This window comes from Erinaceus europaeus, chromosome 5 (genome assembly GCF_950295315.1).
Source record: "Erinaceus europaeus chromosome 5, mEriEur2.1, whole genome shotgun sequence".
NCBI classification, from domain to species: Eukaryota; Metazoa; Chordata; class Mammalia; order Eulipotyphla; family Erinaceidae; genus Erinaceus; species Erinaceus europaeus.
Genome location: NC_080166.1, coordinates 128,663,313 through 128,691,189, shown reverse-complemented (window position 1 = coordinate 128,691,189; position 27,877 = coordinate 128,663,313). Strand labels below are relative to the sequence as shown.

General features: G+C 46.4%; 1 protein-coding gene and 1 long non-coding RNA gene across 4 annotated transcripts in view; one reads left to right on the top strand and one right to left on the bottom strand.

The window, feature by feature from the left end:
- UBAC2 (UBA domain containing 2) overlaps positions 1-2,813 on the bottom strand; it is a 195,747-nt gene extending 192,934 nt beyond the window's left edge. Inside the window, exon 1 of one of the 3 annotated variants that reach the window (XM_016187601.2) lies at positions 2,644-2,813. In XM_016187601.2, the coding sequence (XP_016043087.1) occupies positions 2,644-2,674 (31 nt within the window). In that variant the 5' untranslated portion in view covers positions 2,675-2,813. The other 2 variants (XM_060191807.1, XM_060191808.1) reach the window with 2 other exon arrangements.
- A 7,140-nt stretch (positions 2,814-9,953) lies between these two features.
- The window catches only part of LOC132538735 (uncharacterized), a 30,355-nt gene continuing 12,431 nt past the window's right edge, over positions 9,954-27,877 (top strand). The window contains exons 1-2 of the long non-coding RNA XR_009550089.1: positions 9,954-10,281; positions 11,044-11,165. This is a non-coding gene — a long non-coding RNA (uncharacterized LOC132538735). The remainder of the gene's footprint in view (positions 10,282-11,043; positions 11,166-27,877) is intronic.

Here is a 27,877-nt window from a genome sequence, read left to right as displayed (position 1 = left end):
ACATATGTGTACACAGATCTTTTTGGATGGGTGTGTTGGGTTCCTTAGGATATATCCCCAGGAGAGGAATTGCAGGATCATAGGGTAGGTCCATTTCTAGCCTTTTGGGGGTTCTCCAGGCTGTTCTCCACAGAGGCTGGACCAGTTTACATTCCCACCAGCAGTGCAGGGGGGGCCCTGTGACCCCACAACCGAGGTCTCTTTATTACCTCTACCTTCGCCACAATGCCCACCACCCACTGCAACAAGCCCCTCCCCCCCAAGAATAGAAGCTATTGAATGAATTTGTAATTTCTCCCCACTAGACAGTGAACTCCCCCATGGAGTGGACCAGGAATAGATCAGACCTGCCATTCATGTGGGCCGAGCCGCCATTACTCAGTGACAGTATGCAGTGAATAGAGAGGGGGGAACTTGGTAACGAGTGTGATGAGGCGCACGTCTGTTGCTCACACTGGCCTGGCAGCGAGGGGTCCCGGCAGAGTCATGAGCAGGACTTTCATCCCACAGGGCAGAGCAGAGCAGCTGCTAAGGTGTGGGTGCCGGTGCCCTGCCTTTACTGCCCCGGCGGCCCCAGCTTGCTTCAGCACCTTGAAAACGCCCTGCTGCACCTGCTTCAGTCTCTGGCCTGACCATTCCTCTCCTGCCTGTTTGCCCATAGGGCCCAGGGCCCAGAGAGACTGCCAGCTCCCCATGAACTCTGCTGAAGCAGGGCTCCCTAGGAATCTTTGTCTGAGTTCCTCCTGGCCTGTGTCACTCCATGAAATCGCATCAACTGTTTGTTAAGTGACCCGATGCCAGTCTCCTTTGCCCTGCTTTCTGCTCTAGCCTCTGTACGTGAGCAGCTGGGGCTCCCTTGGGGAATGCAACAGACACTTGTTGAATGAATAAATGAATGAGAAAGAGTGAACAGGAAGTGAGCCACCAAAGACTTACAGAACAGGGGAGATAAGGGCGTAGCGTACATAGTGTGAAGGGCAGGGGCCAGCACAAGGACTCTGGTTCGAGCCCCCAGGTCCCCACCTGCAGGGGGGATTGCTTTGCAAGCAGTGAAGCTGGTCTACAGGTGTCTATCTCTCTTTCCCCCTTCTCTGTCTTCCCCTTCTCTCGCCATTTCTCTCTGTCCTATCCAACAACAAAGGGGAAAAGATGGCCTCCAGGAGCAGTGGATTCGTAGTGCAGGCACCAAGCCCCAGCAACAACCCCAAAGGAAAAAGACCAAGAACAACAACAGCAGCTGGCCACCATGAGCGGTGGTGTCTTTCCTCTCTGTCTCTCTCCCTTTATCTACAGAAGAGAAAGAGAGAGACTAACCGACTGGCCACCAGGAGCCCCAGTGATAACCTTGGAGGCAAGAAAAAAAAAGTTAGCATTATCGTGGCTAGTACTATTCATAACCAGTAACAGATTTCTCATCTCTTCAATGCTTTACAAGTATTCTGATCAGCAAGGAAAGTTACCTCCAAATATATACACCACCACATAACTTAAAAAGAAGTATTCTGCATTCTGCCCTTACTTTTGTACCCACAGGGCCCAGCTCAGTGTTCAAGTCCAGGAAAAAAAAAAAAAATCACATTTCCTTGACTTTCACCATCATCAACAGCCATAACACTCTTTATCCAAACAGGAGTCTGGGGAAGACTAATTCAGGAATCGCTGCCAGATCTTCTCTGGGGCCAAGGCTTGAAAGATGCCATAAATCAGATTCATTAAAAAGCAAGGGATTATTAAACTAACTTCCAAACCTGAGAAGCTGCAAAGTGAGGGGGATTTCAAAGCATGTCCATGGCTGGGATCCTGACACACAGAAGACCTGGATTATCTTGGAATGGGAGTCACATGCAGGAGCGGTGTGTGCATGTTTGGAAATGCCCACTGCTTCCATGCTCCCGCATGGTTATGGTCCGTGTCTGTAGCAGGAATGGCTCAGGGCTTGGTGGCTGTTTGGGTGCCATTCACTGACATGCACAGGGACCCTCTCACCCAAAGGCCCCGAGACAATAGCAGCCAGGGAGAGGCCAGGGCTACTTCCCAGTCCACCTGCAATGACTCCAGGCAGCTACGATGCCTGCAGCTTCTTTGTCCCCAAACCAGACTTCCCAACTTTTGGCTCCACTGAAAACTCTTGAGGGAGATAGAGAGAGAGAGAGAGAGAGAGATGGAGAAAGCCAAAACGGAGGAGAGGTGGGCGCCTGCAGCAGAGGTCGGGGTGGCTATTGAGGGAACCCTAAATGAGTGGGGGCCAGGTGACAGGGCTGGGGCACGCCTCCCCGAGGACAGCCTCCACTTTCCTTCGGGGCACACGTGGCTGAAGTGGGGGTGGTGGGGGGCGAGCCCAGGGTCTTGGAGGGGATCCCCCAAAACGACCCTCACTGCCAGGCGCACCTGCAGCCGCCGGCGGGGCACCGCACCTGGCTGGGCAGGTAAGGGCGGGGGCGGGCATCCGAGCCCCAATCCTCACTCGGTCCACCGGGCACAGGTTGCGGGGCTCCCCCGCCACCACGGGCCGGACCCGCCAAGGTTCTGGGCGCGGGGATGATGATGGGATCGCCCCCGCCTCCCCAAACGTCCTGCAGACCCGCTGGCCCCAGGCTGTTCCAGCAGGAGCCCGGAGAAGGGACCCGGGCGGCCGGTACTCACAGAGCCCGCTGGAGCCGGTGCTGGTGAACATGGTCCCGCCGGACCCGGAGCCCCCGCGGGGGGCCAGGGGGGAGGGGACGCGGTGCCGAGGGAGCTAGCGGCCGGCCGCGCAGGCGCACTGGGGATCCGGCCAGGTGGGGGCGCTCCGCGGGCCGCGGTGCACGGCGCATGCGTGGCCCTTGGGTGGCCCGCTCCGCCCTCCGGCCTTCCTGCCGGGGAAGGGAAGTGCGTCCGCGGCTTCGGGGTGGCCTTAGGGGTCGGGGGGGGGGGGGGGGGACTGTCCCGAGAGCGGCGGGCGCTTCTGAAGCGGGGTATAGTAGAAGGTGGCGTGGAGGAAGCAGTGTGAGGGAGGGGCCCGCGCCCAAGAGCTTCGCGTGCAACCCCGCGAGGACCATCCAAGCGACCTCTGACCTCTCCGTGGACGGGACGCCCGTCCTCCGCGCAGGCGCAGTGGCCCGATGACCGCAAGCTCGGGCTCCGCGTCGCGTTCCCGGGACAGCGGACCGCAACGGCGGCGGTTGCGGTGCCCAGCCTGTCCCGCGGGTCGCTGGCGGACCCCGGAGTCCCCACAGATAGGCGCCAGCTCTCGGGGTCTCCCCGTCCCTGCTTTCTAAATTTCTACCCCGAACCCCTCCGGGTCCAGCCCATTGAAGTTCCTCCCCTTTGCAAAATGAATTTGCTCTGAAGTCACTTAAATTTTTTTTGAACTTGCAAACTTTAATTTTATATTATGGGTTCATTTGAAAAGGTAACCCATATTACGGGAAAGCTCACTAAACGCAAAGAGCAGGCCACAAGGTTATGGCTACAGTGTATTTTAAAAATGAAACTTGTGGGCGACAGCACAACAGTGATGCAGAAAGACACCAAAGGTCCGGTCCCCAACACCAACATAAGCCAGTGCTGAGCAGAGCTCTGATGACAGTAATTAATAATAATAATAATAATCTGAGCGCTCACTGCGTAGGCAGTGTCCTCCATGTGGAAATCAAAATTCAGTAAACCACAGCCCCTGCTCCTCAAAGTGACCCAATATCAAACATTGGCATTTGGTAATTTCTGCAAGACAAAAGTTTTTAACTGTGGTTCTTTTTTTTTCTTTCTGATTTTTTTTATTGGGGAATTAATGTTTTACATTCAACAGTAAGTACAATAGTTTGTACATGCATAACATTCCCCAGTTTCCCATATAACAGTACAACCCCCACTAGGCCCTCTGAATCCTTCTTAGACCTGTATTCTCCCCACCCACCCACTTTGGTGCAATAAGCCAATTCCATTTCAGGTTCTACTTGTGTTTTCTTTTCTGATCTTGTTTTTCAATTTCAGCCTGAGAGTGAGATAATCCCATATTCATCCTTCTCTTTCTCAATTATTTCACTCAACATGATTTTTTCAAGGTTCATCCAAGATTGGCTGAAAACAGTGAAGTCACCATTTTTTACAGCTGAGTAGTATTCCATTGTGTATATAGACCACAACTTGCTCAGCCACTCATCTGTTGTTGGACACCTGGGTTGCTTCCAGGTTTTCGCTATTACAAATTGTGCTGCCAAGAACATATGTGTACACAGATCTTTTTGTATGGATGTGTTGGGTTCCTTAGGATATATTCCCAGGAGAGGAATTGCAGGGTCATAGGGTAGGTCCATTTCTAGCCTTCTGAGAGTTCTCCAGACTGTTCTCCACAGAGGTTGGACCAATTGACATTCCCATCAGCAGTGTAGGAGCATTCCTTTGACCCCCACACCCTCTCCAGCATTTGCTGCTGTTACCTTTTCTGATGTGTGACATTCTCACAGGAGTGAAGTGATATCTCATTGTTGTCTTGATTTGCATTTCTCTGACAATCAGAGACTTGGAGCATTTTTTCATGTGTTTCTTGGCCTTTTGGATCTCTTCTGTGGTGAATATTCTGTCCATGTCCTCCCCCCATTTTTGGATGGGGTTATTTGTTGTCTTGTTGTTGAGTTTGGCAAGCTCTTTATATATGTTGGTTATTAAACTCTTGTCTGATGTATGGCATGTAAAGATCTCCCATTCTGTGAGGGGTCTCTTGGTTTGGGTAGTGGTTTCCTTTGCTATGAAGAAGCTTTTTAATTTGATGTAGTCCCATAGACTTGCTTTAGTCTTCTTTGTAATTTGTAATTGGATTTGTTTCATTGAAGATGTCTTTAAAATTTATGCGGAAAAGAGTTCTGCCAATATTTTCTTCTAAGTATCTGATAGTTTGTGGTCTAACATCCAAGTCCTTGATCCACTTGGAATTTACTTTTGTATTTGGTGAAATACAGTGGTTCAGTTTCATTCTTCTGCATGTTTCAACGCATTGTTTCCAACACCATTTGTTGAAGAGACTCTGCTTTCCCCATTTAATAGTCTGGGCACCTTTGTCAAAGATTAGATGTCCATAGGTGTGGGAGCTCACTTCTGGCCTCTCAATTCTACTCCACTGGTCAGTGTGTCTATTCATGTTCCAGTACCAAGCAGTTTTGATGACAATGGCCCTACAATACAATTTGAGATCTGGCAGTGTGATGCCTCCGGTTCTGTTCTTTTTTCTCAAGATTGTTTTGGCAATTCTAGGTCTTTTCTGGTTCCAGATAAACATTTGTAGCATTTTTTTCTATTCTCCTAAAAAATGTGCTTGGGATCTTGATGGGGATAGCATTAAATTTGTAGATGGCTCTGGGTAGTATATTCATTTTGATGATGTTAATTCTTCCAATCCATGAACATGGAATATCTTTCCACTTCTTTGTGTCTTTTTCAATTTCCTTGAGTAGTGACTCATAATTTTCAGTATACAAGTCTTTTACTTCTTTGGCTAGGTTTACTCCTATATATTTTATTGTTTTTCTTGCTATAGTAAAAGGAATTGATTTCTGGATTTTAATTTCTTCTAGCTTACTGTTTGCATAGAGGAATGCCACTGACTTTTGAATGTTAATTTTGTAGCCTGACACCTTATTGTATGGCCTGATGATATCCAAAAGCTTCTTGCTAAAACCTATCATTAGGTTTTTCTGTGTATACTATCATGTCATTTGCAAATAAGGAGAGTTTGAATTCTTCTCTTCCAATTTGTATCCCTTTAATTCCTTGCTCTTGCCTGATTGCTATGGCAAGAACTTCCAACACTATGTTGAATAGTAATGGTGATAGTGGGCATCCCTGTCTAGTACCTGATCTGAGTGGAAATGCTTCCAGTTTTCACCAATGAGTATGATGTTGGCTGTAGGTTTGCTATATATAGACTCCACTATCTTGAGGACTTTTCCATCTATTCCCATTTTTTGTAGTGTTTTGATCATAAAGGGATGTTGTATTTTGTCAAAGGCTTTCTCTGCATCTATTGATATGACCATGTGGTTTTTGGTCTTGCTTTTGTTGATGTGGTGGATCATGCTGATTGATTTACATATATTAAACCAACCTTGCTTGCCTGGGATAAACCCCACTTGGTCATGATGAACGATCTTTTTAATATACTGCTGTATCCGGTTGGCTAGAATTTTGTTCAATATTTTCGCATCTATGTTCATCAGAGATATTGGTCTGTAGTTTTCTTTTTTGGTTGTGTTCCTGTTTGCTTTTGGTATCAAACTGATGTTGGCTTCATAGAAGCTGGCAGAGAGTATTCCAGTGTCTGCAATCTTCTGGAAGACTTTTAAAAGTAGAGGTATTAGTTCTTCTTTGAAGGTTTTGTAGAATTCATTTGTAAAACCATCTGGTCCAGGACTTTTATTTTTGGGAAGATTTTTTATAATTATTTCAATTTCATTAGCTGTGACTGGCTTGTTCATGTTATCTACTTCCTCTTTACTTAGTTTTGGAATTTGGTAGGTATCTAGGAAATTGTCCTTTTCTTCCAGGTTCTCTAGCTTGGTGGCATAGAGTTATTCATAGAAGCCTCGGATGATATGTTGTATTTCTGCAGTGTCTGTTGTGATATCGCCTCTTTCATTTACTATCCGATTTATTTGGGTCTTCTCCCTTTTTTGTTTTGTGAGTCTGGCTAAAGGTTTGTCGATTTTGTTCACTCTTTCGAAGAACCAACATTTACTTTCACTGATCTTTTGTATGGTTTTCTTATTTTCAGTGTTATTGATTTCTGCCCCAACTTTAGTGATTTCTGTCCTTCTGGTTGCTTTAGGGTTCTTTGTTCTTCTCCTTCTAGGTCTTTAAGATGTGCAATAAGGCTGTTTATTTGTGCTTTTTCTTCTTTCCAAATGTGTGCTTGTATGGCTATGACCTTCCCTCTCAGTGCTTGTGTCTTCATTTTCATTAAACTCTCAAAACATTTTGATTTCTTGCTTGATTTCCTCTTTGACTCAGTAGTTGTTAAGGAGTGTACTGTTGAGCTTCCACATTTTGGGACTATTACTAATCTTTTGTTGATTGTTAAGTGTTAGTTTAATTCCACTGTGGTCTGAGAAGATGTTTGGGATGGTTTCAATACTCTTGAATTTGCTGATGCTGTCTTTGTGGCCTAACATCCGGTCTGTCCTTGAGAATGATCCATGGACTTGAGTAAAATGTGTATTCCCATTTCTTGGGATGAATGACTCTGAAAATGCCCAGTAGTTCTGGTTTATCTATCTCTTCATTTAGCTTCCTCATATCTTCATTGATTTTCTGCCTGGATGATCTGTCAAGTTGAGAAAGTGGGATGTTGAAGTCCCCTACTATGACTGTGTTGCTGTTAATATATTGCTGTAGCTCTTTCAGTAGATGTTTGATGTATTTAGATGGCTTCTCATTGGGTGCATAGCTGTTAATAATTGTTAAGTCCTCTTGCTTGCTTGATCCTCTGAGCATTAAGTAATGTCCATTCCTATCTTTTTTAATGTTACTGATTTTAAGGTCTGTCATGTCAGATATGAAAATAGCTGTTCCTGCCCTTTTTGTGGGCCATTGGCTTGTATGATAGTTTTCCATCCTTTCACTTTGAGTCTGTGTTTGTCTTGTTGAGTTAGGTGAGTTTCCTGTAGACAGCATATTGTTGGTTTATGTTTTCTGATCCATCTTCCTACTCTGTGCCTTTTAATAGGTGAATTCAGGCCATTGGCATGTATTGATATCAAAGATAGAAGATATTTTATCGCCATTGTTGTAGAGTTTTAGAGTGTTCTGATATATGGCCTATTTATGGTGGTCTGTTTATAGGAGACCTTTCAGAACTTCTTTCAGGGCAGGCTTGGTGTTAGTTGATTCCTTCAACTGTTGCTTGTCTGAGAAGGTTTTGATGCCTCCATCTAGTCTGAATGACAGTCTAGCAGGATATAGTAGTCTTGGTTGAAAGCCTTTCTCATTGAATGCTCAATAGATATCTTGCCATTCTCTTCTGGCCTGTTGTGTTTGTGTGGGGAAATCTGCTGCTAATCTTATGGGTTTTCCTCTGTAGGTGATTCTTTGTTTTTCACTTGCAGCCTTCAGGATCCTTTCTTTACCCTTACCCCTTTCCATTCTAAATAGGATGTGTCTTGGTGTGTTTAAGTCTGGGTTAATTCTGTTTGGGACCCTCTGGGATTCTTGAACCTTTATGTCTTTGATGTTGTCTAGACTAGAGAAGTTTTCAGCTATTATGGCCTGAAGAATGCTTTCTTCTTCTCCCTCTCTTTCTTCCTCTGGTAAGCCAATAATGCGTATATTGTTTCTTTTGAAGTCATCCCATAAGTCTCTGTTGTTGTTTTCAGTATCTCTTAATCCTTTTTGAGATCTCTTCTTTTTTAGTCGTTTCTAATTAGTTCTCAATCTTGCTAATTCTGTTCAGCCTCATTGATTCTATTCTGTCTCCCCTCTACTGTTTTCTGGAGTTCATCTATTTTGTTACCCTGTTCTGATACTGTTTTAGCTTGTTCAGCTAGTTGTGTTCTTAGCTCAGCTATTTCAGCTTCAGTTCTCTAATAACCTTGAGATAATTAGTGTTTTCTTCCATTTGTTGTTTCTGCATTTCTGATGACAATTCTTCCAACCTCTTTACTAACTCCTGCGATCATTTCCTTAACTAGTGTTTGGATGTTGACCTCATTATTTTGTGCTTCACCCATTGGGGGGCTTTTAGCTGGACTCTTGTCCTGGTTCATTTCTCCAATATTTCTCCTTGTTGGTTTAACCATTTTATATAGTATGCTATGAGTTCCCTCTCTCAGTACTTTTCCAGTTACTGATCACTATTGCCTGGATTGACTTGTGTCTAAGTAAGGTACTTAAAGGGTTCACAGCTGTGGAAATTGACAGTTATTTCAATATTATTTTAATCGCTGAGTTGGAGCTCAGGGGCTTAAAAGCCTCTTTTGTGCTTTTTCTTCCCTGTAGGCTTTGGGAGCCTGAGGCTTTTAAACTATAAGAAGGCTTCTTAGCTTAATCACTGACTCCTGACCTAGAGATAAAGCAGAGTGGGGCAGAGATAATCCAGTGGTTATGCAAAGAGACTCTCACAGCCCCACAGTTATGCCATGGAGGTGTAGGTCTTCTCCTGAGTTTCCTGGTTAGTTCTCTGTCCCCTGGTGTCAGTATAGGGCCTTCTTGCTGCTGCACCAGATTCTGAGGGCAATAGCAATGGAGAGTCAGAGTTGTACTTGGTGAGTCTCTGGGGAGTCCTCTCCTCTCTTCAGCTGTCTCCTTGTTGGTGGAACAGACTGGAGGTGGTGTCTCAACTGATAAACTGCCGGACTGTTACCAGCCACTTAGTCTCTCCCGAGGCTCCTATTTTTCCACCAGCCGTATGTTTCTGCACTCACCGGTGATTTGCTGGGTTCCTGAAATCATTCTAGTCCTGTCCTGTTTCAGTCCCAGGTGGTCTCCTTTGGTGTTCCTAGTTGATCAGGGAGAGGAGAGGAGAGGAGAGGAGAGGAAAGAGACAAGTCTGCTGCTGCTCGTAGCTCTGCCTCCAGAAGTCTCCCCTTTTCCCTCTTTTGTTGCCCTTTATGTTTATCGTTGCCGTTATCATTATTGTTGTTAGTAGCATTGTTTTTATTGTTGTTGGATAGGACAGAGAAAAATGGCAAGAGGAGGGGAAGACAGAGAGGGGAGAGAAAGATAAACACCTGCAGACCTGCTTCACCACCTGTGAATGTAGCCCTCCTGCAAGTGGGGAGCCGGGGGCTCTAACTGGGATCCTTAGGCCATTCCTGCACTTCACACCATGTGCGCTTAACCCGCTGCACCACCGTCTGGCATCCCAGGAGGTATTTTCAATGATCCCTCCCTTTATATTCCCTCCATTCTACCCTCTGAGGACCAGTGTGGACAAGTAGAAATGTATAGGTTTGTCTTCCAACTGTAGGTTTTTTCCTTTAACAGTTTTGTTCGCACCTGGGATCTGACTTGCGTTCTCCCAGACCTAGTAAAGCAACATTTAGCAAGACCATCAGCTAATTTGTATGCTCATTGATGTCTGAGAGTCTGGTGAAGTGATTCTCAATAGCAGCCATTTGCGCCTCTAGGAGACACTTGTCAGTATCTGGACACATTTTTGGTCCTACAGTTGGTGTCTATGTGCATCTCCCTGATAGGCAGAGGCCACAGGAATGGTGCAAAACATCCTACAATTCACAGGACCATCTCCTTGTGTCTTCAAAGAATTCTGCCTGAAACACCAGTGGTATAGAAGTTAAGAAACCCTACACTGAGGTAATTCATCCAACATTTATCACAAAGTCCCAAAACTCTTAGTATATGTCATTTCTATTCTCCTTTCCCGTATTTCCAAGTTGTCTCTTTCCTAGACTGTATTATGGACAACTAATCTTTCCATCACTAAGAATTATCACGTGCTTGGTTTTGTCCTCTTGATTCTGCTTTCTATATTGCAAAAATAACAACAACGCTTGCAAGTCTTGCAAGCTAGGTATAGTGTAAGGAAATCCCTCTGTGTCTATGAGTGTATGTTCTTTTTTATTTTTACTTATTTATTTATTCGATAATGGCAGAGAGAAATTGAGAAAGGAGGAGGAGATAGAGAGGGAAAGAGACAGAGAGACATCTGCAGCCCTACTTCACCACTTGTGAAGCTTTTCCCCTGCAGGAGGGAACCAGAGGCTTGAAGGAACCTGGGTCCTTGCGCATTGTAATGTGTGCACTTAACCAGGTGTACCACCATCTGGCCCCCTGTATGTTCTTTTTGTTATTTGAACATGCTGAGATGTGGAGAGGCTGTCTCAGAGGTAGGCAATTCCTAGAGATAACAGACAGAATTATAAGAGTATGCCTTCCAGATCCTCCTTTACCTAGCAGTCCCTCCGAGCCAAACTTCCCTTGCACTTAGTCATCCTAAAGCCAGTAGAAATAACTTGAGAACACCACTGAGGTTCAGAGCCTACCAAAATTATTCAAAATCTCAATCCTAAACTTGCTCAAATGTACCTAAAAGTCCTCCCCTACTCCTTCCTGCAGAAACCACTGTAAAGGGTCTGCCTGCTCCAGCCCGAGTTCTCCCGTTCTTCTGCCTTGAGATGATGTTGGTGCTTACCCTGGAGGACCTGCACGAGGTGATATGCCTCCTCCTTTTGGGAACTGTAAGTAATACATTTTGCTCCAGAAGCAGCTGCCTCCATGTCTGCCGGTGTTGCATACTTGATGAGCCACATCTCACATACATTTCAAATCAGCCCACATCCCTCCCTCTCCCTACTCTCCCAGCCCCGCTTTAGGAATGGACAAGATAAATTAAGATCTAGCACAGTCCCAGGAAGCCTACTGCTAAGTCTTCATAGGCCAGAGCATTCAGGTTCTCCTCTGTGCTGTGCCAGTGCTGTCACATGTGCACAGAGATGGGAGCTGAGTGTCAGTGCGGCAAGTGCTCTGCGCACAGCTGTTTATACCCTCACACCTGGAGGATTTCTTTCTAAGGGAAATGAGTGCCTCGTCAGTGCACAAAAAGATACAAAGGAACAGCAAGCTTGGTTTTCTTTTTTGTTATAATTACTTTTTAAAAGGTGTATTATGGAGGGAGAGAGAGAGGTGCAGCACTGCTCAGCTCCAGCATGAGGTGTTGCTGTAGACTGAAGCTGTGGCCTCTGGGTTCTCAGCTTTCTGCTCGAACAAACTGGGCTGTCTCCTGCAGAGGAGACAGCAGGCTGACTTCGTGATGAGGCTAAGGAGGCTTTACCACGTGTGAACATGCTGGGTGAACAGAAGGGGCTCACGTGGACCCTGTGGGAGGACTCTGGCTCCAAGGAGTAAGGAGCACCCACAGCCGGGGTAGAATCCTGACACCGGCCTTGGAGAGTCCTTCTGGCCATGTGTCCCTCTGGCTGAGGATTCCTTAACAAGCCACCGCCTTTGTGCTCCTGCCTCTGGTGCTGCTGTCTCTGTTTCCCACCCCTACCCCTTGCAGCTGCTCTGTATAGTTCCCTCATCCAGGCCTGAGCCACTCACTAGCCACCGGATGTCTAGACCTCATTCAGGAGGGGACTGCTTTTTCTGTTTGTCTCTGAAGTACATTTAAACATCCCTTCTTATTTTCAGATCGACTATTTCTGTATTTTTTAAATTCTTTGATAACTTGTATTCTTTTTTTTTTTTAAAAAAGTATTATCTTTATTTGATAGAGACAGCCAGAAATCAAGAGGAAGGAAGATACAGAGAGGGAGAGAGACAGAGACACTTGCAGCACTGCTTCAGCACTCATGAAGCCTTCCTCTTGCAGGTGGGGAGGCCTGAAACCACATCCTTGTGTGTGGTGACATGTGCTCAACCAGGTGCGCCATGACCCAGCCCCTGTATTCTTTTTTCTAATCCTTTTCAGTTTTGCGTTTTAAAATTCCTTTTTATTTATTTATTTATTTATTCCCTTTTGTTGCCCTTTTTTTTTTTTTACTGTTGTAGCTATTCTTGTCGTCGTTGTTGAATAGGACAGAGAGAAATGGAGAGAGGAGGGGAAGACAGAGAAGGAAAGAGAAAGATAGACACCTGCAGACCTGCTTCACCGCCTGTGAAGGGAGTCCACTGCAGGTGGGGATCCAGGGGCTCAAACCGGGATCCTTACTCTGGTCCTTGCGCTTCACGCCACTTGCAGTTAACCCACTACGCTACCACCCGACTCCCCTAAAATTCCTTTTTTTATTATCTTTATTTATTTATTAGATGGAGACAATCAGAAATTGAGAGGGTAGGGGAGACAGAAAGGAAGAGAGACAGAGATTCACCTGCAGCCCTGCTTCACCACTTGTGAAGCTCTCACCCTGCAGGTGAGGACCAGAGGCTTGAATCTGGGTCTTTGCACACTGTAATGTGAGTTAGATCCCCAATATCACATGTCATGTTAAATAATGAACTTTTTTTTTTAAAGGAACTTTCTCTAATAAAACAATTCCAGGGCCAGATGGTGGCACAGCACACATGTCACTATGTGCATGAACCTGGGTTCGAGCACCTGGTCCCCACCTGCATGGGGGAGCTTCATGTCCAGGGGAGCAGTGCTGTAAGCCTCTCCCCCCCCCCCCGATTTCTTGTGAGTACCATAGTATTGTGTACTTAAAACAACATAGATATATAGCTATATAGATGAAGAATTATGCTGTCTGGCTTTTTTTGTTCGTCAGGGAAGTAGCCATTTATAGGACATTGTCACATGGGTGTCAGTTCTCCTTCCAAGTCAGGCGCCTGCACACAAATCCCACCACCAGCTCAGAGCCCCTCTACCATTGTGCACCAGGTCTCTGATGTCCTCTCTACATCACCCCCCACATCCTTGGACCACATCTCGCCCAGGCTCCTCCCTGTGTTCTGCCTTTGCCTGCTTGTTTCCTAAGTCCCGTCTGTGAGTGAGATCGTCTGGCATCCACCCTTCCCCCTCTGGCCAGTCTCACTTAAAATGATGCTTGAAGTTCCATCTGAGGTGAGACAAAGGAGATGTAATTCCTATGTTATTCTCCTAGGGATTTTTTTTCCCTACATGAGTCTACCATTTCTAGAAGAGTCTCTCTCTATCTCTCCCTCTCGCTTCCTCTATCTCTGTCTTCCCTGTCTTTACAGAGGAAGACAGACAGAAAAGGAGAGGCACCACAACATTTCTCTGCCATGTGTGAAGCCTCCCCTCTACAGGCGCTTCCATGCTATGGCCAGGAGCTTGAACCAAGGTCCTCATGCATGACAAAGTGACAATAAATAAAACAGTGTAACTTTGCTATTTTTATTTTTTTAATATTTATTTACTTATTCCCTTTTGTTGCCTTTGTTGTTTTATTGTAGTTGTTGTTGGATAGGACAGAGAGAAATGGAGAGAGGAGAGGAAGACAGAGAAGGGGAGATAGACACCTGCAGACCTGCTTCACCACCTGTGAAGTGACTCCCCTGCAGGCAGAGAGCTGGGGGCTCGAACCAGACTCCTTCCTCTGGTCCTTGCGCTTTGCACTATGTGCGCTTAACCCGCTGTGCTACCGCCCAACTCCCACTTTGTTATTTTTCTTCTCCTCTCTCACAACAACAATAATAAAGACCTTAAGTCCTAGAGGAGTGGACCCAGGGTGCAGGCACTCAGACCCTGAAGAGTGGGTGCCAACCAGCTTGGGGAGGAGAGAGCTGTGAATACTGGAAGAGCTGGAAATTGCATTCAGCTACTATGACAGGAAGGTGCCCAGCTGGGGTGTTGCTCAGAGGAAGCTCAAGCAGAAAGGAAGCCTTAAGTCCCTCCCTCTTCCTCCAGGCCTGCAGTCTGCCTGCAGCACCCCCTAGTTGGGGTGTCTGATGTGGGGATCACAGGCTCTGAGACCAGCATTAGAAAGCCAAGGAGAGAAAGCTGGGTGTGGAACTGAGAGGCTGTGCTTGTTGTGGGAATGTCACCTCTTGACTGTACGAGGGATGTCTAGGAACTGGATCAGTGGAGGTCAGGTGGTAGCACACTGGGCTTAGTACACATGACGCGAAGCGCAAAGACCTGGCATAAGATTCCGGGTTCAAGCCCCTGTCCCCACCTGCAGGGGAGTCGCTTCACAGGCGGTGAAGCAGGTCTGCAGGTGTCTGTCTTTCTCTCCCCCTCTCTGTCTTCCCCTCCTCTCTCCATTTCTCTCTTGTCCTATCCAACAATAACAACATCAATGGCAACAATAACAATAATGATGACAACAACAAGGGCAACAGGAGCAGTGGATTCTTTCCTAGTGCAGCACTGAGCCCCAGCAATAACCCTGGAGGCAAAAAAAAAGGAACAGTGGAGTCAGCACAAAGTTGGCTGTTGTTTCTCCCTAGCCCCTAGTCATGTTGGAGGTTTCTTCTCATTCCAAGCAGTTCCTGGCTCTCTCAGAGGCTTAAAGTTCCATCAGAAAGTAACTGATCAGAAAGAGGCTTAAAGTTCCATCAGAAAGTAACTTTTAACTAGTTAGTTAAAGTAACTAACTAGTTCAAAAGGGACTAAACAAGGATCACCCATGTGATCACCCATGTGTGAGTAGGTCAACAAAGTATGGTGTATAAATACAGTGGGATATTACTCAGTCTTGGAAGGGAAGAACTTGAGGCTGGGTGGTGACATACTTGGTTGAGCGCACATGTTACAGCGTTCAAGAATCCAAGTTCAAGCCCCTGGTCCCCACCTGCATGGGGGAATCTATACAAGTGGTGAAGCAGGACTGCAGGTGTCTCTCTGTCTCTCTCCCTCTGCATCTTCCCATAGCCTCTCAATTCCTGTCTGTCTATCCAATAAATAAAGATTTTTTAAAAAGGCAGAATGACACATGCTATTAAAAGACAAAAAGCAAGAAAGAAAGGACTTTGAGACACATGTCACGTCTTGAAAACATGCTCAGTGAAGTAAACCAGACACAAAAAGAAGACCAATCGGGCTGACTAAATAGCTCACTTGGACAGCACACTGCTTTGTCATGTCTTTGACCCACTGCATGAAAAGAAGCTCTGGCGCTTTAGTCTCTTTCTTTTTTTTTTTTCTCTCTCTGCCTTCTCTGTTTCTGACAAAAAATAAAATAAAATAAAGAAAGAAAGACAATACTTGGCTCAGTGAGTAGAGTGCATGCCTTACTGTGAGGTCTTGGGCTTTTTTTTTTATTTTGCTTCCCCCCCTTTTGTTGCCCTTATTGTTTTACTGTTGTAGTAATTGTTGTTATTGATGTCATCATTGTTGGATAGGACAGAGAGAAATGGAGAGAGGAGGGAAAGACAGAGGGGGAAAGAAAGACAGACACCTGCAGACCTGCTTCACCACCTGTGAAGCGACCCCCCTGCAAATGGGGAGCTGGGGGCTCAAAACAGGATCATTACGTTGGTCCTTGTACTTTGCGCCAGGTGCGCTTAACCTGCTGTGCTACGCCTGACCCCAAGGTCTTGGGTTTGAGCCCCAGTACTACATGGGAGCACCATGGGCAGCACCAAAGGTAACCCCATGGATGGTGAAGCAGTGCTTTACTGTCTTCCTGTCTCTCTCTTAATGTAGAATAAAAAAATTGAACAAGTGAGTCTACTTGGCAGCATGGTACATGCACAAGACCCTTGGTTTATTCCCCCAAACTGTATTAAACATTTATAAATGAAAGAACCTAGGGTTAAGGAGATAGCATGATAATTCTGCAAAAAAGACTTTCATACCTGAGGCTCTGAGGCCCCAGGTTCAACCCCAGCACCACCATAAGCCAAAGCTGAGCAGTGCTTTGGTGTCTCTCTCTCTCATTAAAATAAGCAAATAAAATATATATTTTGAAAAGACCAGGGGCCAGATGATTGTGCAGCCAGTTGAGTGCTTGCATAACAATGTGCAAGGACCCAAGTTTAAGTCCCTGGCCTCCACCTGCAGAGGAGAAGCTTTGCAAGCAGTGAAGCACTGCTGCAAGTCTCAATCCATCTCTCTCTCTCTCTGTCTCTCTCTCTCTCCCTTCCTCCCTCTCTCCCCATTCCCTCTTGATTATTCTTTGTACCCAGTAAATAAAATGTGTTTTTTAAATTTCCTATATGGGTGGGGTGGATAGCATAATGGTTATGCAAAGAGACTCTCATGCCTGAGGCTCCAAAGCCCCAGGTTCAGTCCTCCACACCACCGTAAGTCAGAGCTGAGTAGTGCTCTAGTAAAAAAAAAAGAAGAAGAAGAAGAAGAAAGAAAAGAAAAGAAAGAGTAACAACAATACAATTTTTCCCCCTATACTACATGACTCCTCTTCCATGCAGGACCCAAAATTATCAAGTTCATAGATGCGGTTGGTAGGAGATTGGGTAGAAGGACTGGGAAAGGAGAAATGGGGGCTGTTGGCTCATTGGAGAGAGAGAGTTTCCATCTTGTGAGAGACACAAGGCCTTGTACATGATTGATGGTGGTGGCTGCCCAGTACTGCGAATGCATTTAGCGCCACAGAAGTGCACACATAGAAATGACGGCGTCAGGGCTGGAGGCCAGGGGTACAGTGCATCCCTCACACGCAGCCATCCCTTGGTTCAACCCCCTGCTCCCCCAAAATATATAACAAGATGGTGGATGTTGTATTATGTATGTTTGCCACACTTCAGTTCTTCCCTGTAGGCTATGGGAGCCTGAAGGCTTTTAAACTATCAGTAGGCTTCTTAGCTTAATCACTGACTCCTGGGTTGCATTGGATCGACCTTCCTGTGGTGCATCTCGTGAGTACCCATTCATTGGGGAAACTGACGATCCTTCCTAGCCGACTAGATCCACATGGATCTCAGTCACTTTCAAAGCCAGCAACAAGCAGCTCCTGACAGCTTTCAAGCTGTTGGTCCTGCTCTTCGAGACCTCCAACTTAATGTTGAGGGGCTGTCCTTTGCCAAACGCATTCTTATTGGTCAATTGGCGATACAGCATCAGGCAGATGTTATCTGCCTACAAGAAACACATATAGCAGTCGATGAAGCTGCTCGATTCACCATCAGTGGATTCGATTTAATATGCTATAATCTCCATCCTAAACATGGCCGAGCCATCTACGCCAAATCGTGTCTTGCGGACGTTTACCATAAGGCCTCTTCAACCTTCTACGACTCCATTACTATTGGAACTATTCAGCTCGTCAACGTATATAAGCCTCCCAGTGCCTCATGGGATAATGAGGTCCTGCCTAACCCGAATCACCCAGCCGTTTACGTTGGAGACTTTAATAGTCATCACCAAGACTGGGGATATTCCTCCACTCGTGCTGACGGCTCTATCTTAGCCGACTGGGCTTCAGCGAATGACCTCTCCCCATTATACGATCCCAAACAACCAGGCTCTTTTCACAGTGCTAGACGGAATAAAGACTCGTCATCCGACCTGTGCTGGATTAGCACAGTCAACGGCCAAGCCTTTCCCGCTACGAGACAAGTTCTCAAGATCTTCCCGCACAGTCATCACCGCCCAGCTATCATCCACATTGGTCTCCAGCTCCCACTGATTCTGTGCTTGGAGAAACTAAGATGGAACTTTCGGAAAGCAAACTGGCGTCTGTTCAGTGATCTTACCAACAAATCTATTCCTGCAATTCCAATTAACTCTATCCCCTCTGAAGATTCCTACAGGCGCTTCCGCCAAGCCATCTTCAAAGCAGCTTCCCAAGCCATTCCCCGTGGGAGACGTGCTAACTATATGCCTTGTCTTGATGCTGAATGCGAGCAACTACTAAAGCAGTATGATGAGTCGGGCGACCAAGATGTGGCTGACCATCTCATTGCCTCCCTGGATGCAGCATGCCAAGCCCGCTGGCAACAACTCACGGAAAGTCTGAACTTCACCCACTCAAGTAGGAAGGCCTGGAAGCTTCTTCACAGACTGGGTGCCGGTAGCCAACCCCCTCCCGTCTCCCATCCTCCCGTATCTCCAAACTCAGTGGCCAGTCACCTAACTCAAGTTGGACGTGCTAAGATCGACCCAGTCTGGAAAAGAGAAATTTCCCATGAGTGGTCATCCCACTTCCGGTTATCTTGTCCATCTCCAAAACTCTCTCCCTTTACACTGTCTGAACTGGAAGATGCTTTGAAGAGGGTTAAACCGGGAACAGCTGCTGGCTATGATAACATCACCCCAGAACTCATTCTTAACCTGGGTCCCGCGGCAAAGAAGTGGCTCGCTTCAATTCCTGTCCCACATCTTGGAATCTGAGTCTATGCCCAAAGTTTGGCGTCGTGCGAAGATTATAGCGGTTTTGAAACCAAAGAAAGACCCAACACTGGCCGCCAGCTATAGACCAATTTCTCTCCTCTCTCTGTGTTACAAACTCCTTGAGAGGCTGCTTCTGTCACGTATTTCTCATCTTACAGAGAAATTCCTATCACCCGCCCAAGCTGGTTTCCGTCCAGGAAGATCTGCCTGTGAACAAGCCCTGGCCCTCTCAACTTACATTGAAAATGGATTCCAGAAGAATTTAAAGATGGGTGCTGTCTTTGTTGATCTCACGGCAGCCTATGACACGGTCTGGCACCGTGGTCTCCTAGTCAAGATCTCAAGATGCCTGCCTCCATGGGTGGCCAACACTATATCGTTTCTTCTCCAAAACAGAAGATTCCGGGTGCATCTGGGTGACAAGTCTAGCAGATGGAGACTTGTCTCAAGTGGCCTCCCCCAGGGCTCTGTTCTGGCTCCCACGCTATTTAATATTTACATCAATGACCTCCCAGAAACTTCTTCAAGGAAGTTCATCTACGCCGATGACATCTGCTGTGCAACTCAGGCATCCAGGTTCGACATCCTTGAGGAAACACTCACGAAAGACATGTCTCTGATATCTGATTACTGTAAAAAATGGCGACTAATCCCCAGCACTGCAAAAACAGTATCATCTGTTTTCCATCTACACCATACCTCAGCCTCGCGTGAGCTTAATGTGCAGCTTGGCGATACGAGAATCCGGCATGAAGCCCAGCCAGTCTATCTTGGCGTTACTCTCGATCGCACTCTGTCATTTCACGAACATCTCATAAAAACTGCAGCAAAGGTGGGCGCGAGGAATCACATCATTGCAAGACTGGCCAGCTCCTCATGGGGCCTGAGCGCTTCCACACTACGATCATCATCTCTGGCATTATGCTATTCCACTGCAGAATACTGTGCCCCAGTATGGTTCCGTAGCCCCCATGTCCACTTGGTCGATTCCAAATTATATTCCTCCATGAGGATCATTTCTGGAACCATCCGTTCCACCCCGGTTCCATGGCTGCCAGTTCTTAGCAACATCGCCCCGCCAGATATTCGTCGGGATGCGGCATCATCTAAGTTCATTTCCCACGTCTACGCTCGACCGGACCTGCCAATATACGCGGATATCTTCGCCCACCCTGTCCAACGCTTGACGTCTCGTCACCCAATCTGGTCCCCTACGCCTACACTGAACTTCTCTGTTCCAGACTCTTGGAAACAGAGCTGGCAGTCAGCTGAGGTAAAGAACAAACACCTCATCACAGACCCCTGCAAGCGTCCACCCAGCTTTGACCTAGCATGTTATGATTGGGCCTTCTTCCATCGCTATCGAACAGGCCATGGCCGGTGCGCCGCTATGTTCCATTGCTGGGGAGCCAGAGATGACCCGAACTGCCCCTGCGGCTACAGACAGACTATGACCCACATAGTCAATGACTGCCACCTCTCCAGATTCAAAGGAGGTCTCGAAACTTGACATCAGGCTCAACCTGACGCTGTTGACTGGCTACGGAAGAAGGGCAAACGCTAGAAGAAGAATTGACTCCTGACTAAGAGATAAAGCAGGGTGTGGCAGAGATAATCCAGTGGTTATGCAAAGAGACTTTCACAGCCCCTCAGCTATGCCATAGATCTTCTCCTGAGTTTCCCGGTTAGATCTCTGTCCCCTGGTGTCCCTCCCTGTTGCTGCTCCAGATTCTGAGGGTAGTAGCAATGGAGACTCAGAGTTGCACTTGGTGAGTCTCTGGGGAGTCCTCTCCTCCCTTTAGCTGTCCCCTTGTTGGTGGAGCAGACTGGAGGTGGTATCTCAACTGATAAACTGCTGAACTGTTAGCAGTCACTTAATCTCTCCCTAGGCCCCTCTCTCCTCTCTGTCACCAGCCACACGTGTTTCTACTCACGGGTGATTTACTGGGTTCCTGTGGTCATTCTAGTCCTGTCTTGTTTCGGTCCTGGGTGGTCTCTTTTGGTATTCCTAGTTGATCCAGGAGAGGAGAGGAGACCACACTTCAGTTCTTTCCACAGTTTTATTTTATCTTTTTTTTTTTTAAGATAGAAACAGAAAGGCAGAGAGAGAGAGAGAGAGAGAGATGGAAAGAGAGAGGAGAGGCAGGTGCACCAGCATCAAAGCTTCCGTCAGTGCAGTGGGGCCCAAGTGGGACCTGGGTCCCCCACATGACAAAGCAATGCAGTATCCAAGTGGGCTATTTATTTTATCTTTTAATGGTGTGTTTATTAACTCAGAGAGACTCACATGCTACCTAGTCGTGCATGCACTGTGGGAGCCAACCTGGGTCCCCTGCAGGCAAGGAGTACACCTTTCCTAGGGGCCAGGTGGTGGTGTGCAAGAACCCAGGTTCAAAGCCTTGGTCCCCACTTACAGGGAGAAAACTTCACAAGCAGTGAAGCAGCATTGCTCCCTCTTTATCCCCTCCTCCCTTCTCAATTTATTTCTCTATCCAATAAATAAATGAAATATATTTTTTATTTTTTTATTAGGGGACTAGTGGTTTACAATTGACAGTAAACACAGTGGTTGGTACACGTGTCAAATTTCTCAGTTTTTTTTTGTATAAGACTCTCACCCCCAGCCTAGGTCCTCCTCCACCATCATGCTCCAGGACCTGACCCCCCCCCCACACACACACACACTGCCACCACCAGAGTCCTCAACTCTGGTGCAATACATAATAAAAAATATATATTTCAATTAAAAGAATACACCCCACCCTCTGAACCACCTTCCCAGTCACCTTAACTTATTTTTGAAATGGAAACGATTAAACTTTTGAAAAAGGAACTGAGCACAGATGAAACCTGGAGGAAGTGAGGGGGCAGCCCCCCAGCCCGAGGTGTCTGGAACTGCCGGTGACTCATTCCCCAGCTCACCCGGGTGAGCCGCCCTTCCCAGCCTGTGCTCGTCCCCCTTTGCTCCGTGCCCAGCCACCCCGCCCCCAGCTCTCCACGTGCACGATGCGCCTTCCCAACCTAGCTGCCCCGTGACTGCGTCATGATCTAGCAGAGGGGACCGCGGCCAGAGTAAATGGTGAGCTGGCGGCAGGGATAGGACAAGGCAAAGCGCCTCTCTGCACCGCGCAGTCCTCTCTGCTTTCTGTGCGTGACAGCTCAGAGAGCTTGTGGCTCACCTCTGCTCACCTGTGCTGAGAGAACCCAGCCTCCCTGACAGGGTCCTTAACGCCTGTCCTCGACCGCCCCCTAGTGGAACCCCTCGTTTTGCATTTCTCACTGGCTCCTAGTACTCCAGCAACTCTCCCTCTCCAGGAATCATTCGAATCATTAGGCAGCCCGTACCTTAGACACGTGTTAGTAGTGTTTCCGTTTCCTTGTGTAGGTAAAGACTTGCTCTCCCTCTAAGGATATAAGATAAAAAAAAAAAACAGGACCAGCGAGAACATTAGTTTAGTCTCCTAGCCTGCATTAAGATGTATAAATTATTTTGGGTGCATATTACATAAAGAAATTTTATACATATGCCAGTGACTGCACTGTAAAGCATTAACTTCCTCAATTAAAAAGGGAAAAATTATCAGTTAGTGAGGAGAGATAGCATAATGTTTATGCAAAAAGACACTCATGCCTGAGATTCCAACGCCCCACATTCAACCCCCCATACCACCATCAACCAGAGTTGAGCAGTGTTCTGGTTAAAAAAAAAAAGTAAAATAATAATAAATAAATTATAAATTAAATTAAAAGATCGACACTGCATGATTCCTCTTACATGAAGGGCCCAAGGTGATCAAATTCATATGCATAGAAATTAGGAGGGTGGGGGCCAGGATGTGGCACACCTGGTAGAGCGCACACATTACCATGCGCAAGGACCTGGGCTCAAGCCTCCAGTCCCTACCTGCAGAGGGGAGCTTCACAAGTGGTGAAGCAGTGCTGAAGGTATCTCTTCTTAATCCCTTTCTCTTCTCCCCTCTCAATTTCTGTCTCTATCAAGAAAGAAAGAAGGAAAGAAAGAAAAAAGAAAGAGAGAAAGAAAAGGTAGGTGATGGGTGCAGGGGGCTGAAAGAAAGGGAATTTCTGGTTCTTGCAAACCCCACATTGGCCTCCCCCAGTTCGGGGTGCTGCCGAAAAGCTGCAGACCTGGAGGAAGGAGAAGAGGCTAGTGGTTCCTCTGAGCAACTTTTGGTTTTGACAGCTTTGTTCCAGCCTGGACACCCCGTTACATTTCAGTGTTAAGATAAGCAGGTTGGGCCTTGCTGTACACCTCATGAGGCCCCCAGGCCACTCCCTCCCAGGAGCAAGGCTTCAGGGCTGTGACAGGATGATCAGATGCTGGTCCCAACATCTGGTCAGTGGCTGCAAGAACACCTGATAGATGTGACCACTTTTTATTTATTGGATAGAGACAGAGAAATTGAGAGGAGGGGGAAGATAGGGAGAGAGACAGAGGGAAACCTGCAGCTCTGCTTCACCACTCATGAAGCTTTTGCCCTGTAGGTGGGGACTGGGGGTTTGAACCTGGATCCTTGCGCACTATAATGTGAGCACTTAACCAAGTGGGCCACCACCTGGCCCTTTGACCACTTTCTAAATCTCTGTGGTTATGTTAACCCTTAGAAAAGGAAAGAATCGAGCCCCCAGCTCCCCACCTGCAGGGGAGTCACTTCACAGGTGGTGAAGCAGGTCTGCAGGTGTCTGTCTTTCTCTCCCCATCTCTGTCTTCCCCTCCTCTCTCCATTTCTCTCTGTCCTATCCAACTACAATGACGACATCAATAACAACAATAATAATAACTACAACAATAAAACAAGGGCAACAAAAGGGGATAAATAAATATTAAAAAACATTTAAAAAAAGGAAGAGAAAGAAACTTCCAAAGTTGTTTGCTTTGCTTTGCATTGTTTGTTTGGTTGTTTTGTTTTTTGTTTGTTTGCCAGAGCACTGCTCAGCTCTGGCTTATGGTGGTGCTGGAGATTGAACCTGGGACCTCAGAGCCAAAGGCATGATTCTTGGATTTTGTATTATAGTTCTCAACTTGGTGGAGTGTTTACTAGAGTAAACAATCCTCCCATTTTCTCCCTTGGTCTGAGCAGTCTACATCTGAGCAGTGCCGGTGTTGGGACCCCTCCCTACAGAAGTGCTGTTTCCATAGGCCTTGGCCGCTGTGGCTGCCTGCACCTTTAGCAGGTGAACCCAGGTGTGCTGGGTAGTGCAGGTGTCTATGTTGTCTGATCCACCGTCCAGGGAAGTTTCCTAAGTGTGTTTGATTATGCTCCTCTAGCCTTTAGAAATCTAAAAGTATCTCCCCTCCTACCTTCTAGTCTATTTTTTTTTTCTATCATATGCTACTGTGGGGAAGAGTCCAGGTGAGTTGTGTTACATTTTCTCCCTTTGTGGAATAAAGGAAATTCCCCTGAGGCCCTGTGAATGACTGGGCGGGTCAACTAGTCAAATTCATTTCAAGCTGCCTTTTGTTGCTCTGGCCACCTTGATGCAACCAAGAAGAGTAAAGATCTTGAACTTGAAATCAAAGGGCGATGTTCCATAATCTCAGTGTCAGCTTCTTGTTTGCAACTCAATTCTGTTGCTAATGCCATTGCCGCTACTGAGTAACAGTGAAAAGCTTTATTAGAGCTTGTCAAGTGAGGAGAGGAAAGACCTAGCAGTCCAAGTGAGGTCATGCGCCAGACCATGTTGCCACGTGTCAGTGCGTCTGTCTTTCTACCAGGACAATGCTTTTTCATTGATCTTTTAAGGTCATTAACATTAAATAGATTAATTGCAGAAAAACACCAATTTGACTTGATACTAGGAATCTACATAGACCTGAATTTCAAGGTCAGTAAGATAAAACGGAGTTCTATATCCTGAGCTGAGGATGGGAGAGGGAGGGGCCCGGGGCTTCAAGGAAGCAGGAGGGGGCCTCACAGGAGGAGGACTTGTACCTGGTGGAGACCAGACACTCTGCAATAAAGTGTACGCATTGATAGGTTTTCCAACAGAAAGGTCATTTCTGGTCACAGCTGCAATCTGGTTATGGAGCAACTTTCTTTTCTTTTCTTTTCTTTTATTTCTTTCTTTCTTTTGCCTCCAGGGTTACCGCTGATGCTCAGTGTCAGTGCTACAAAACCACTGCTCCTGGTGGCCATCTTTTTTTTTCCCATTGTTGTTGCTCTTATTATTATTGTTGTTGTTGTTGGATAGGACAGAGAGAAATTGAGAAAGGGGGGAAGACAGAGGGGAGAGAGAAAAATAGACACCTGCAGACCTGCTTCATCACTTGTGAAGCAACCCCCCTGCAGGTGGGGAGCTCGAACCAGGATCCTTATGCTGATCCTTGTACTTCGCACTATGTGAGCTTAACCCGATGTGTTACTGTCTGGCCCCCGATTTTCTTGATTTTATAAAGAAATGGGTCACCGGGGCTGGACTGTGATGCACCTGGTTGAGTGCACACATTACCATGTACAGGACCTGAGTTCAAGGACCCCAGTCCCAACCTGCAGGGGAGAAGCTTCAAAAGTGCTGAATCAAGTACTGCAGATCTATCTCTCTCTCTTTCTCCCTCTTAATCTCCCCTTCCTCTTAATACCTCTCTGTCCTATCAAATAAAAAAAGGGTGGAGGGAAAGGTAAAAATGGTCACCAGGAGCAGTGGATTTGCCATGCAGGTACTGAGCCCCTGGTGGCAATAAAAAAAAAAAAAAAAAGTTTCACAGAAGAATGAACCCTGGGCCTCAAATATGTATCTTGCAGCTGAGCAGTCTCCCAGGCCCCACTTTTTCTTTTCTCTTTAATGTTTTATTTAATTCAGAGATGAGTGACCCCTCAGCACTGCTGTACACCGATGGTGCTCTCATGTGGTGCCAAGATTCACACCATAGGCCCCAAGCATGCAAGGTCTGTACTCTGCAACAGAGCAACCTCCCCAGTCCCTTAAGACGGTCTTTCTGACAGACCGCCATTTTGTTCATTAAGCCATTAATTGCATAATTTCCTGAACTTTTTTTTCCCTTATGACAGTAACAGTAACAAGAGGAGAGGAGAAGTCCAGTGTAATTTTAGCAGCAATTAACCTGAATTCACACAGGCGTGCTCTTATCCTGCTGTGACAGCAAAAGTGACCTGTCTGGTTTTCTGCTGAGAATTCTGCTTCCTCGGCCGTCACCACCACCTTCACCCCATCTGTGATGAGGCCTTGTCTATTTCAGAAAGGTCAAGATAAGAAGACACTTTGAAAGAGAATGACATGATGCACCTAGAGAGGGACCCAGCCCCTCAGCAATGGCTGCTGGGGACAAATTCAGGCTATATTTACCTTTCTTCCAAGATCTGGCTCAGAAGTTGAAGAAATGCAACATGTTCTGACCTATGACATAGAAACAAGACGAGGAAAAACAAAAAAAAATAATAAATAAGGTGAATCCCAGCCCATAGTTCAAACCTCTACTGATAGAACAAGAACAGACTTTGAAACACTGAGAACATTTTTCATGTGGAATGACCTTGTTTCATTCTAGGTCACTGGGATGAATTCCATTCAGATGAATTTGAAGTGACAGAGATAAAAGATCCAAGTGTCAGGGCTATTATAAGACTATCTCTTTTGGGGGTGGGTGCAAAAAAATAAAATAAAATAAGGACAATCTCTCTCTCTCTCTCTCTCTCTCTCTCTCTGCAGGGTTATTGCTGGGGCTTGGTGCCAGCATTATGAATCCACTGCTCTTGGGGGCCATTTTCCCCAATTTTGTTATTGTTGTTGGATAGGACAGAGAGAAATTGAGAGAGGAGGGGGATATAGAGAAGGGGTGAGAAAGATAGATACCTGCAGACCTGCTTCACCACTTGTGAAGCAACCACCCTGCAGGTAGGGAACTGGGGACTCAAAGCAGGATCCTTGTGCCATTATAATCCAGAGCTGAGAAATGCTCTGGTAAAAACAACTAGCTAACTAAATAAATAAATGAAAGATTTGGGTCCCTGGGAAGATGTGCAGTGCTAGAGCACAGGACTTGCAAGTGTGAGGCTCTGTGTTTGATCCCCAGCATCAAAAATGCTAAAGTGATGCTTTAACAAAAATAAGTGATGTTCCTTATTTTGTTAATAAATAAATACTTAAAAAATATCCAAGGTGGGAGTCAGGTGGTAGCACAGTGGGTTAAGCACATGTGGTGCAAAGAACAAGGACCGGCGTAAGGATCCCGGTTCGAGCCCCCGGCTCCCCACCTGCAGGGGAGTCACTTCACAGTCAGTGAAACAGGTCTGCAGGTGTCTATCTTTCTCTCCCCGTCTGTCTTTCCCTCCTCTCTCCATTTCTCTCTGTCCTATCCAACAACATCAACAATAACTACAATAATAAAACAACAAGGGCAACAAAAAGGGATAAATAAATATTAAAAAAATATATATCCAAGGTAGTTGGTTGATAGCACACCCAGTTACCATGCACAAGGACCCAGGTTCGAGCTCCTACTCCCCACCTGCATGGGGAGCGCTTCAGGAGCAGTGAAGCAGGTCTGCAGGTGTCTGTCTTCCCTTCTTCTTATCTTTCTCCCCCTCAATTCCTTTTTGTCCTGTTCAATAATATAGAAGAAAATAAATAGCCTCAGAGTGGTGGATTTGTGCCGAGCCCCAGCGATGATGCTAGTGAATGTTAAAAAAAAAAAAAAATGGGGCAGAGGCTGGACAGTGGTGCACTTGGTAGAGCATGTACATTACCATGCTGGAAGATCCGGGTTCAAGTCCCTAACCCCCACCTGCAGGGAAGAAGATACATGAATGTTGGGACAGTGTTGCAGCTGTCTCCCTTTATCCTCTATCTATCTATCTATCTATAAAAGAAAAAAGGGGCTGTTGAGGTGGCCTTCAGGAACAAACAAATTGCCTTGTGCAGGCATCAAGCCCCAGAAATAACTCTGGCAATGATAAAAATGGCAGTCATTATATGATTTCAAACACTCATTACTATTCGGAAGACAATGTGTATTCTCATTATGCATTATGCATGTATATTACACTGCATTCCCAAGTAACCTTAAAGTCCTGTTCTGCTGTAGATGGAAAAAACTTTCGTCTTTGTTTTCTAACCAGGTGAATAGTGGTCCTCTGGATGATGGAGTGACCTGTGAGTTTCCTCTCTCTTCCATCATCCTCTTTCTAGAGGATTTCATCCAAGCCCACAGCTACGAAT